The sequence below is a fragment of the Panthera pardus genome, unplaced genomic scaffold, assembly GCF_024362965.1.
Source record: "Panthera pardus isolate Hobbes unplaced genomic scaffold, ASM2436296v1 HiC_scaffold_6, whole genome shotgun sequence".
In the NCBI taxonomy this organism is placed as follows: Eukaryota; Metazoa; Chordata; class Mammalia; order Carnivora; family Felidae; genus Panthera; species Panthera pardus.
In genome coordinates this window covers 52269952-52283576 of record NW_026526991.1, presented here as the reverse complement: position 1 = coordinate 52283576, position 13625 = coordinate 52269952, and the positions used below count along the sequence as shown (strand labels likewise).

General features: G+C 39.0%; 1 protein-coding gene across 3 annotated transcripts in view; it reads left to right on the top strand.

Annotated features, from left to right (window-relative positions):
* SRGAP1 (SLIT-ROBO Rho GTPase activating protein 1) overlaps positions 1–13625 on the top strand; it is a 277813-nt gene that overhangs the window by 182114 nt on the left and 82074 nt on the right. For all 3 annotated transcript variants that reach the window (XM_019454985.2, XM_019454984.2, XM_019454986.2), the window contains exons 5-6: positions 7732–7914; positions 8372–8500. In XM_019454985.2, coding sequence (XP_019310530.1) covers positions 7732–7914; positions 8372–8500 — 312 coding nt within the window. The remainder of the gene's footprint in view (positions 1–7731; positions 7915–8371; positions 8501–13625) is intronic.

The following is a 13625-nucleotide window of genomic DNA, read 5'->3' as shown; positions in this document are numbered from 1 at the left end:
AATCACCTTTACCCTCAAGGGGGTCCCTGTAGAGAATAGGGACCCCATCTCTCTCTCTTTTTTTTTCCTTGAAATGTTTCTGTTAAGCTGGATTTTTAATCCTTTAGAGTTTTCCAGAGTCTGCATTTTGCTGATTGCAGCTCCCACTGTGGTTTAACATGTTCCTCTGTTCTCTCAATCTCCAGAGTAGTTGACTCTTTTTTTCTTTTTCCTATTCCTTACTGTTTGTTTGCTGCACATTGTACTAAAGTAGAAAAATAAACATTTCTTATGGTTATGTATGGATATGGGGGGGAGGGAAGGAAGAAGCCTAGGAATCTTTCTCCCCCCTACTGCCCATTGGCCTACCCTGAAGTCACAACTTTGTCTTCCCACTGAGTAGAGATTGTGTCTCATCTCTGGTCTGAAAGCCTAGCACAGTGCCTGACTTACGATACTCAATAGCTGTTCAGAGGATTAATAAATGCAGATCAATATACTTTGCTTCCTGAAACCTGGACTAATATCCATGCAGTTTTATAGTAACTGTCAGCATACGTTGAAAGGGTGCTAATTATGGGATGTACGTTATAGAAAGGCTAGAAGCCTTTTCAAAGTGTGAATTCACGTCATGAGTGTTACGAACATGTGAGTGTCTATGCCGGCAACTCCTAGGCACTCCTTATTGGTATGTTAGTTATTAAGAGGTTTTGATTAGCCTAGGTCTCCACAATGAAATACCAGGAAAGGCCTCCATCTGGTCTGCTTTGCCTTTTCAAGGCGGTGGCCTGTATCTCTTTGCTTAGAGCCTGAATATGAAGCAAGGCAATCTGGCCCCAGAGCCTGCACACTCACTTCTATGTCAGGACATAGAAACCGTCAAGAATGAGAACTGTCCACTCTGGGCTGCCTGGATGGCTCAGTAGGTTGAGCGTCTGACTTCAGCTCAGGTCATGATGTCACAGTTCATGAGTTCGAGCCCCGCATCAGGCTTGCTGCTGTCAGCCTGTCAGCGCAGAGCCAGTGCCCTATCTTCTGTCCCCGTCTCTCTGTCCCTCTCCTGCTTGCATTCTCTCAAAAAATAAGTATTTAGAAAACAAAACAAAAAACTATCCACTCTGTTATGTGCTTCCCTGCATTCTATCATTTAATCCCCATTTTACCTCAGGGGGGAACTAGGGCCCAAGGAAGTTAAGAAACTTGCTGGCTAGTAAATGGTAGCACAGGAGCTCAGATCCAGTGGGGCCTGGCTCCAGAGACCATTCAACACCAAAGTTGGCTCAGGATTCTAAAGAGCAAGAGGACTTGAAGTTGCAGGTGGAAGGATCCTGGCATGCACTGTTAATGAGTGCTCTCTTAAAGGTACTTCCTGCCCTCTGCCCCTGTCTGAAATAAGCCCCCAGAGACACAGCTTGGCCAAGCAGAGGCCATAACCTCCATTGAGGTTGCACAGCCCCCGGAAGGGCCAGATTCCCTGCAACACAGCCGCTGGGGCTCAGCATAGGGTGGCCCGGGGGTCCTTCATTCCCGATGCACTCAAGAACTTGCTGGGAGACAACAGGAATGGGCTTCCGAGGCTGTGGCCCTAACTTGGTGGTTTTGTTGGTCTGGCACTTGCAGAAGCTCCGTTACAATTAGAGCCTTCTTGTATATTGATTGTAGAAAAGAGACCTTTATCTTAGGATGTTAAGGAAACTCCAAAAATGTAGTTTCTCAGAAGAGAAACTAACCGTCCATTAGTAATTGATGGATTTAGTAAACCAGCAGGCTATGTATGGAATTAGGAAATATTGTCACTAACATACTGCTTTTCATTTCCTCTCACCCCAGCCACCATGCCTGTCTTTTTTCAGGGGCCATGAACCCCAAATGCTCACTATATTTCACAGTGATTTAGAGCTATTTATCATCTCATTAGTCCAATCCCAGGGATTTTATTGGCAGTGCTATTTAGGATGCTGGAGATGGAGAAGAATAATGCTGGGTACATACTAGGTATTTGGTAAATATTTGTTAAGTGAACAAATGAATGGACAAGCTGACTACAGAATGGCTTTCTGCCCTTCATTTGTTTCTCACCAAATGCCTATTTTACCCTCACTGTATAAAAGCAATATTAAGAATCCAAAAGTGCCTAGGACACTGTTGGTACCCTAGCTAAAGTTAGGTCCATGATACTGGGTGGGTACATAGATGTCTATGACACATGGCAGAGGGTCAGAAGTGCTTCAATAAGAAGGTCCTGGCAGTTGGAAGAACAAGATGGCCATGGCTGGGGAACCAGGGAACACATAGCAGTAGGTGAAATCTGAGCTTGCCTTAGAGGATGAGTCAAAAGGTTAGGTCGAGGTGCTGGGGGAGGATATGGCAGGCAGTGGGATTGGCTTGGGAGGAGACCACAGTGGCAGGAAAGTGTGCACATTCTCAGGAGGGAGCTTTAAGTGATTGACTCAGAATAGTGTACAGAGTGGTACTTGGGCTGGTGTTAGGACTACACTGGGAGGTCCTCCATGTGGAAGGAGACATGACAAGTCTGAGAAAAGGTCAGAGAGAGTGAGAAAAGAGAAAAGGCCCTATAACTGTTATCCTAGATTCTCTTTCTTTCCATTCCTCCTGTTTCCATTCCTCCTAAATGAGGTTACTTCACACCCCACACCATCTTGCATATCTTCATGAGATTATTGCTGAAATACTGCTTTGATCATGCTATTTATAGCTCTGTGGATTCATGAACCCCTAGAGTCCATTTAAAACTTTTTGGTTGAGGTTTCAAGGCTCTCCTAATCTGGCCTGTGACAACTTCTGCATTCTTATCCTCTGGCTCCCTCACCCAATCATCCACTTTTCAAGCCCTTCCCTAAATCCCCTCCTTGAAGTCATAATTTACTTATGTCCACCTTACCTACATACCTTTACCCTTACCCCACATACCTTTGCTGGTACTATCCTTCCAGCTTGAATGTCTTCTCCCTTCATCCATGTCCATCAGAATCTCCAAGCCCCATTTTTTAATCTCCAAAAATTTAAACTCTTAGAGGAAGGAAACCAAGGGACGCCTGGGTGGCTTAGTTGGTTGAGCATCCAACCTTGGTTCAGGTCATGATCTCACGGTTCATGAATTTGAGCCCCACGTTAGGCTCTGTGTTGTCAGCACAGAGCCCACTTTGGACCCTCTGTCCACCTCTCTCTGCCTCTACTCCATGTGCATGCATGCACTGTCTCTCAAAAATAAATAAACATTAAAAAAAAAAAAAAGAAGTAGGAAAACAAATCTTTAAAGTTACAGGCATCGTTGCCTTATGGATAATAAGCACCAAGCAAATAGTGAATGAATAATTATCTGTCAGCCCTTCTTTTCCACTATTCCTAAATATAACCAAGAATAGCTCTATCCCCCAGGTAAAGAGGACTTCCATTTGTACAGTGTTTTAGAGTTACCAAAGTTTACAACATAGCAGACTAGAACACCAAATCTGGAATCAGACTGTCAAGGTCTCAACTGTTGCTGCCACTTGCCAGCTGTGTGACCTTGGGCAAGTTAATTAACCTTTCTTTGCCTTTCTTGTGTCTTCCATATAACAGAGAGAATAAAGGTACATACCTCCTAAGTGTTTTTACAAAGACTAAATAAGCTATTATTTATAAAATGCTCAGAATGGTGTCTGGCACATAGGAAGCATTACATAATGCTTCTTCCCTAAATATATGCATTTTACACATATATGTTAATGGTGTATATTATATATGTACACAGACATATTGTAAGTACTCAGTAAAGTTTGTTACACACACACACACACACACACACACACACACACACACACACACCTAGGAACACACAATTGAGTGTCCACAATGACTTTGTAAGGTGAGCAGAAGTGTAAAATAAATTCCCTGTACCTGGTAACTGGTAGATCCATTCCCGGAACCATGTCTCCTCACTTCTGTGCCACAAGTCGGAAAGTAATAAAGCCTTAATCCACTGATCCTCTCCAAACACATGGCTACTTTTCAGATACATAATGATTTCATGACCCTAAATATTAAAATTTACCATAGATATTTTAATTATTTTGACTTAAAGTACAAGAGGAGTGTAGGATACATTATATGACTCTGTCAATAAGGAAAAAAAATATTAATAGCTTCTGTGCAAAAGTTTTTGCATAGGATTTCACAAGTGCAAAGAAATCCATGATATGGTCACTTTCTGTTTGACGATACTCTTCTACAGTTAAGAAAAGATGGATTAGGAAAGACAAATTGAGTGTGTTCAACGGAGAATTATGCAGGAGGTTTTAGTAGAGAAGAATTCAAAGAGGAAAATATGTTATTGGAGTACATTTAAATGGTATATGACTATCATGTCATTTGGTATGCAAATACTTGTGTTTGCATGAAGCTTATGGAGAAGCTATTATTTTCTTTGCAGTATGTGTAAAAAAAAAGGCACCTTTGAAAAATAAAAGCTTTCTTCTACTTCTTTGAAAAAGAGAAAACTGTCTTATTTTATTTTAAATACAAAACACATTTAACTGCTGCCAACAGCTTACATTTTAAATAATGCAGTTTGTATTTGCATTCATTATCTGCAATTAGAGTTCTAAAAAGCTTTTAGTGTTTTTCTCCCCAACTTTTAAAATTCATTCATTGTCATTGCTAACATTTTAGAAAATAGTGGAAACCCTAAGTCACATTGGAAAACTGAACAAAGAAATTTCCTTGTGGAAATTACCATCAAACTAGGTAGAAAACCCTCAGCTATTGTACTGAACCACGTTATGATGGGGTATTTACACCCTTTTCTTGCTAGTCTTAGGTCAAGAATGTTTTCCTTTTTGGGGCTTCTTGGTAGCTCACTCAGTTAAGCCTCTGACTCTTCATTTCGGCACAGGTCACGATCTTATGCTTTGTCGGATCAAGTCCCTCATCAGGCTCCACACTGACAGTGGGGAGCCTGCTTGGGATTCTTGGTCTCTCGGTCTCTCTCTCCCCACCCCCTCAAAATAAATAAATAAACATTTTTTTAAAAAGAGAATGTTTTTCTTTTAACCCAGGCTAGTTTATAAGTATCACCATGCTGGCAGCCAGCTCAGTGTCCTTAGTTCATAAGGCTTAGTTTCTGCAAATCACTTGGTTACGCTGGTCCTCAGCATCTAAATAAAGCAAGAGTTCAAGTCTTTTCTTCAGGATGTTTTTAAAATAAATAATTCTCAGCTACCCGGGGCTGTATGGAATGCCTTTTCATCTATCTATGATGGAAATCATATGTTCTCATTTCTTCCTGGGTATTAGCAAGAAGAATACAGTCAGCTAAGCAACTGTGTGTGTGTGTGTGTGTGTGTGTGTGTGTGTGTGTGCGCGCGCGCATGTGTGTGTGCGTGTGTGTGTGTGAGAGAGAGAGAGAGAGAGATTTTTTTTTCACCCTCTCTTTAAAGATGTAATTGGAACCAGGACCCAAATGGTGTGTGGGTTTGCTTCAGGCAGGGTATACAAACAGAGCCAAGCCTAGAAATGCAAGGTGTGTAGTAAATTCATTGACCTCGCTGTTTGCCCAGCTGTAGGGTCACTCCCTTTTCATTCCCCAGCTGCCCAGCTGCTTCTTAATGCTATTTTATTTTTCTTTTAAACTGGAGTAACCAACGAAACTTTTCCTGGGCAGGTTTGGTAATTACTAAAAACAGACAACTTTGCAATTACACACAGCTCAGAGAAAGCTGCCATGCTTTGTACTTCAGCCCTTACTTTGTTCTTGTTCAACAATGCCTGTAATGTGATTTGCTAGCTTACCTTTTTAAGGAAAGACATTATCAGATTTTATGAAAATAAGTAAAAACTCTTCATTAACCCCATGTTTTCCTTTTCAAAAAGTCACCTTGGAAGTATGTATTAAGTTGAACCATAAGAAAGTGCTGACTTCCTACCTTCTATATAACCTACCGAAACAGCAATTTCATGTGCTTCAACCTAAGTAAATATATTGCGGTGAGGCTTCCGGTTCCCAAACTATTTTAAGATTCATCTTTTGAGATGAAAAAAATATCAAGTTCCTTACTTCAAAATCTCTTTAAATCTCTTCTTAACAACTACATTTTAGTTATAAAGGTGGCTCTGAATAACTTCTGGTTATTTACGAATGAAATAAAATCTATTTTATGTGGATGCAAATTTGACATAATTTATGGAAAAGTGCCACCACGGATAATTGGGTGCTAAATTCTGGTATGTTCCTTGATATGTCCATGGCATTGGAGTCCTACTGTGATATGTTGTTTCTTTTAAGGAGTATAAATGTGCTTAAAGTCAACAAGTTTCAGAATTGGCCCAGACGTCTGACTCTACTTATAAATAGCAGATTGAAATTATATTGGAAAACTGTGATTTTTAGGTAAAATCTTTGAAAATCTAAAAAAATAAGGATTATATACAGATATAATAGATACTATAAGAGTAAATATACTTATTTATTACTTGAGAAAATGTTTGTTAAGCATCTCTGTTTTCTAAATGCTTTAGAAAATAACTATACAGATCACTTTTTTTCAGATTGGCAGAGTATTAAATAGGAAGTTTGTGTCAAAACTTCCAAAATGTGCAGATTGTCTAACTGTAATTCTCTGAAAATGTACCATAGGAAATATAATTTTGTGCATAAATATTTCTGTAACTAATATAATCAAAATGTTTAAAGATTCAAATTTTATTTTAACAAAAATTTTAGTTGAGAATTGTTTGTGTAAGTTTACAACATACATGGAAAGGATACATTAAAAACTTTATTTTCTATATATTCCTAAAGTTATTAAAATGCAACTTAGGTGTATCATTTATAAAACAAGAAATAGGATACATATAAAGGGTTTCAGCACAGCTTTCTTTATAAAGCAAAAAGTTGAAATATCCTAAAATGTTCAACAATTGGAAATTAGTCAAGCTGTGTCCCAGTCATATAAAAAAATATTATACAGTCCTTAAAAATATTTTTAGAAGAACATTTAGTGTTATAGAAAAGTGTTCTGATCTGTCAAATGAAAAGAGGATATAGAAGATTAAAACTTGTTAACACAGTATGGTACAAATGTTTTAAAAGGAGAAACGTGTCATTTTCAAGTAAAGAAGTGTGTGTGTCTGTGTGTTTTCGTAGGAAAAAGACCCAAGTGGCTGGACCAAAAATCTTAACAGTGGTTATCTCTGTGTGCTTTTTATATTTTCTTTTTTGTGTCATATGTTTTCTGCATTGAACATAAAGTATTTGTGGTCAGAAAAACAATTATTTTTAACTATGTATGTACGAACTTTAGTATTTCCATTTTGTATTTTGACAAGTAGATTTTATACAAAAAAACTGTTTAGTAAAATCTGTGCTAATTTGGAGTTTTTTATAATTCCAAGGTTGGGGTAAAATTTATCCATGAATAATGGTTTATTCTGCAGATTAATAATGCAGAGATTTTAGAGAAGACTTTTAAGCTTAAGGGAACTTTTCAAGTGCACTGAAAGCATGTGTAAGACTCTGTAAATCACTTTTTCATCAAAGCCTATCCCCTAAGTGCCTCTTCCTGGCAGGTGAATTTGCATATTTCTCCTTGCTTTATGTAGACGCAATCGTCCATAATTCATCTGTTTGACTAGCAATCTGGCTCTCCCCCTGCCAGTTGGAAGGTGATATTTGTATTCCTCATATAATGGCTTCCATTCACTCTCTGAGTTATAGACAGGCATCTTGTAACAATCTGGGTCACATTTTCACAGGTGATGAAAACATACCATATGTATCATGCAGAGAGCATCAGTGCAGAGAGCAAGCTGAAAGAGGCTGAGAAACAAGAAGAAAAGCAAATTGGAAGATCCGGTGACCCGGTCTTTCATATTAGACTAGAAGAGAGACATCAGCGGCGAAGCTCTGTAAAGAAAATTGAGAAAATGAAAGAAAAAGTAAGTAAAAACATTACAGAGCCTTTCTGTCCTCACTTGAGGTGACAGTACTAAGAACCTCATTGAGGTGACAGTTGCAGTAACTGATAGACACACATTATAAATTGTGAAATGACACACATTTCCTCCAACAGGAATGAAAAATTTTTTAAAAATATAAAAATCATGTAATAACAGCTGGGCATCATTTAGTATTGAATGCCAAGTATTCAGTACACAATGTGGAGAACTTGAATATTAACAAAGAGATTTCATTGCAAATGGTCCTGAAGCTCAAATACATACTTGGGTACTTTTAGTTCTTTAAATCAGTTTCAAAATGTACTTTTCTCAGAGGACTTCAAAGTTCATTTGTATATGTAGAATACATTGTTCAAATTAATAGAAAGTCATGTATGTTTCTGTGACTAAGTGACTTTGTTCTCTTTCCCAATACCTGGACCTTCTTCATTTCCAGAGACAAGCAAAGTATTCGGAAAATAAACTAAAATCAATTAAGGCACGGAATGAGTATCTCTTAACCCTTGAAGCAACCAATGCCTCGGTTTTCAAGTATTATATTCATGATCTTTCAGATTTAATTGACGTAAGTACTTGAAATTTTTATGTTTTCCATATTTTTTTTTTAACTTTTTTGAACTTATTTATTTTTTTTAGTGATCTCTACGCCCGTACGCCCAATGTGGGACTTGATCACTAACGAGAGTGATCACTCACTCTTTCAGGGCGCCTGGATGGCTCAGTTGGTTAAGTGTCTGACTCTCCAGTTTGGCTCGGGTCATGATCTCATGGTTTGTGAGTTTGAGCCCAGCATCAGGCTCTGCATCAGCACAGAGCCTGCTTGGGATTTTCTCTCTCCATCTCTCTCTCTGTCAAAATAAATAAATAAACTTAAAAAAAAAAAAAGAGAGAGTCATTCACTCTTCCAACTGAGCCAGCCAGGCACCCCTATGTTTTCCATATTGAGATGTAATTAGCAATTGAAATACCATCATTTCTGAAACCGGTGTCATTTTATGTAATACTTAGAAGGAAAAAATGCTGCCAGTTAAACTGTACATGTCGATTCTAAGATGCATGTGAAAAAGTGTGCATCCCAAAACGAATAGAAAGCAAATTATTAAGTTCTGTGAAGCTATGAATGCCTGGTAAACTCAGCTGGGAAGGGGACCTACTCATCTTTAAATTATGTGATGGCACAACCCTAAATGCATTCGTTGATTCCAAATACATTTCTTGGTTATTAGGGCACCTGGGTGGGTCAGTTGGTTAAGCGTCCAACTTCGGCTCAAGTCATGATCTCATGGTTCATGGGTTCGAGCCCCGCATCGGGCTATGTGCTGACATCTCAGAGCCTGGAGCCTGCTTCAGATTCCGTGTCTCCCTCTCTCTCTGTCCTTTACTCGCTCACACTCTGTCTCTCTCCTCCTGAAAAATAAATAAACATTAAAAAAAAAAATACATTTCTTGGGCCCCACTATTGTGAGATGCTGAGGCTTTGACAAACATATACACTTGTTTTTCCTTTTTTAAGTTTTTATTTTAATTCAAGTTAACGTACAATATTCTATTAATTTAAAGTGTATGGTATTATGATTTAACAGTTCCGTACACCACTCTGTGCTCATTACAAGTGCATTCCTTAATTTCTATCACCTATTTTACCCATCCCCCACCCCCAAGCATATACACTTCTTCAGGAATGGAAAGTGGAAAATACAGATACTAAGCAAATGACGGCACGCATGATAGCTTTGTTACTAGTTGTGGTAAATACTGTAAGCAAAATAGAGTGGAGAGAAACCACGTTTATAAATTTATCTAACGCTATACTTTCCATCTGAGGATATGCTATGAAAAGCGGTAATGGGGCTCATTCCAAACCCTCTAAGTCTATATGCACTGTTAGGTTCATGCAGTGATTACTGCTGTGACTTCCCATCTGCATCATGCTTTCATTCAGAAAACCTGCGCTGAGTAGCACGGTCACTGTGCCAACGCTGTAGGAGACCACAGAGGTGACACAGACAGAAATCCCAGTCTAAAAACACACATATCTGCAAATAAAAGAAAAAAAACGATGTCGTAAGAAAAGCACAGATGAACTGATAGAGGTTCACAGAGTTTCCTACTGGGAACTTTATTCATGTGCTGCTTTGTATTGATTGAATTCAACAATTTAAAGATGATAAAAATTTTTCCTATGGCTCCTAGTAGATCTACAATAGGTTAAAGCAACTTTATTTCAATTTAAGTCTCATGGAGTTAGCTATTTTAGAGCCACAGTTTGGGACTTCTGCAAAAGAATTGCTAAGTAAGGGAATTATTTTTTTTAGTTTATTAACACTGATGTACTTTTTATATATATATATGAAGTTTGTTTATTTTGGGGAGTGAGCAAGCAGGAGAGGGGCAGACACCTTCGAGAGAGGGAGAGAAAGAGAATCCCAGGCGAGCTCTGCACTGTCAGATGCTTAACCGACTGAGCCACCCAGGCACCCCTGATGTGCCTTTTCTTTTTTCAATTTGAGTCTAAAAGCAGTTTTATCTCCTACTGTCATAATTTCTTTATACAGAACCCTTTAGTAATAAAACCAGGAAAAACTTTTTTCTCTTCCTTTCTTACAAGTATTTTAATCAAGTAATTAATTTTCTTATGGCACTCTGATGAAAGGAATTTTTTTTCTTCTAGACTTCTAGGTTTTCTGAATAAAAATGAATGATTTTATGGCCCCTGTTTTCAAACTTAGATTTGTAAGAATTCTGCAAAGTATATAGAATATAGAGCTAATTCTTTGTAACTACTCCACTTGCTTATTTTTTTGGTTTAGGGCTTATTTTTGGAGTACTTGGCTAGGCCCAAATGAGTTTAACGCAAGGAAAGGTCTCCATATATTGAAAAGTATTTCTTTAACACCTGCAGGGTACCAAGCACTCTTCTTGACAGCGGGGATCCAGCAATGAACAAAACAAAAGTCCCTGTCTTCATGGAGTTTATGTAGTCATTAAGGAGTCAGCTCATAAACATATTTACATGCACACACACATTATATAGTAGTGACAGTGCCATTAATAAAACCACCATCAGTCTACTTCTTTTGATGGTATTCAGGAAAAGCCTGGTATTTGAGCAGAGAAGTGAGCTGGAGAGCCCTATGCCTATATGGGGAAGGAATCCCTCATACAGAAGGACTGGTAAGGCTCAAGGTATAGAGGCAGTGACTTGTTTGGCAAGCTGAAGATGCTCAAGGAATAGCAAACAACGGAGTAAGTGAGGAGGAAGGTTCTGGAAGAGAATGTAGACAGAAACCCAATTACTTAGGGTCTTTTGGACAGGAAAAGGGGTTTAGATTGTGTTCTAAGTGTGGCGGGAAGCCATTGAAGGGTTTTACTCAGGGAAGTGACATCACATAGTTGACATTTTGAAGACTCATTCTGGCATCTGGGTGGAAAGCAGACTGAGGCGGGTGAGGAAGACAAGAGTGAAAACAGCGAGCTGTATCTAGAATCTTTTGCCATTGTCCAGGCTAGAGATGGTGCTGACTTGGACTGGCATAGTAGCAGTAAACCTGTGAGTAGTTGGTTGGATTCAAAATATATTGAAAGTAGAGCTAGTAAGAATTTGATATAGTAGTTGGAAAGAAGGATAAACAGGACTCCAGGTTCAGGTCCTGAGTAACTAGGTTAACAATGGTGCTTTTTACTGAGTTGGGGACCCTGGAGAGAAGTGGGTTGAAGGGCAGGGAGCCCTAGTTCTGTTACATATAGTAAGATTGAGATAGCCATCGGCCATCTGTGTGGCGATGTGCGGTAGCATTCTCAGTACTATGGGCATGTATAGGACAGGATTAACATTTCAGGAAAGTCACATTCACTTGTGGGGAAATAGGTTCTACTTACATAAATGGGTTAGAAAAAAGCTTAGGGTGGAAAGCTGCCACCACGGGGTGAAAAACGTCCAAGGTTAGCTGCCGAGATATTGTAACGGGATCATGAGTACTTTCCATCCGACACCAATGTACTATATTGTACTTTGATCACAAACCCCACTTGCCCCCCAGACCCTTTGCTTCTTACACAAGTTAATGATTGCTGTCTGATTGTTTTCTCCGTGTCCACGTGTGTAAGGTCTTGTTTTCTCATGTTCACCATGTGGGTAATATCTTGCGAGCTCAGTAAATACAGAGCCGAAACCCCTGTTCAGGGCTCTTGTCCCCAACCGGACATTAGCCTCTCGTATTCAATTCTGCATCCGCTCTCTTGAGGGACGGGAGAGAACTCCAGATTCAGTCTGCGACAGTCACTGTCGTGGATATTTATAGAGCTCTTAGTCTGTGACAGGCAGGTTTCTACACATAATCTCACCAATTCATCACAAACCTCATGAGGTAAATACTATTTTCTACATTTTATAGATTAAAGCATTGAGGCTTAGGCCAGATAGCTTGTCGAAGGTTACACAGTTAGGAGGTATGATAGGCTTCAAACTCAGACATTTAACCTCCAAACTAATTAACTCTGATGTAAATAAGTAATGGTTAAATATATCAGGTAATTTTCAATTTTAAGAAAGGATGGACTTTTAAAAGATCAGCCTTGGGCGCCTGGGTGGCTTGGTCGGTTGGGCGTCCGACTTCGGCTCAGGTCATGATCTCACGGTCCGTGAGTTCGAGCCCCGCGTCGGGCTCTGTGCTGACAGCTCAGAGCCTGGAGCCTGTTTCAGATTCTGTGTCTCCCTCTCTCTCTGCTCCTCAACTGTTCATGCTCTGTCTCTCTCTGTCTCAAAAATAAATAAACGTTAAAAAAAATTTTTTTTTAAAAATAAAAGATCAGCCTTAAATTTAAAATGTGAGTAATTCTCAGGGTGCCTGGCTTGCTCAGTTGGTTAAAGCATCCAACTTCAACTCAGGTCATAATCTCACAGATCTTGGGTTTGAGCCCCACATTGGGCTCTGCACTGACAGTGCGGACAGAGCCTGCTTGGAATTCGTTCTCTCTCTCTCCCTCTCTCTCCCTCTCTCTCCCTCACTCCCCCTCTCTCTCCCTCTCTCTCTCTCTTTCTCTCTCTGTCCCTCCCCCCCCACTTTAAAAAAAAAATAATAAATTGTGAGTAATTCTCAAATAATACAACTTCATTACGAATTTTGAAAGAAATAAGAAATGGGTTTGTTGTCATATTCAACTGAAGTTGAATCCTCTCAGTAAAAATTATGCATTCATTGACTCATCTTTGAGGCAGAGTGTGAATGTATATGTTCCAAAATGGCTGCTTATTTTGTAGGAATGCAATTTGCATATATAGTGGTGATCCTAAAAACCATTAAGCTTGACCCTTACTGATGAAAAAGAAACAGAATGATGATTATGCAGAGGCATCTAGAATCCTTTATGCTTTGCGAGCTTATGTAGCAAAATCACTTTTATAGTGAGCTATCTAATAATTATTGGAAGAGTTGTGAATACCTCTAGTGAGGAAAAAGTCAAGACATTTTTAATGCATAACATTTTATATATGAAATGACATGGAAGATGCTAAATGTATCTTTACTGAATCAAAGCATTGTAAATAATTAAGAATTCAAGTTGAGACCTTTTTTATATATTCCTCCCTTCGTTCTATTTGTGTCAATAATATGTCTCTTCTCTTATTAATTTCCTACGCTAGACCATGATGAATGGATCTATTGGTATAAAACAGTCATACACATTTC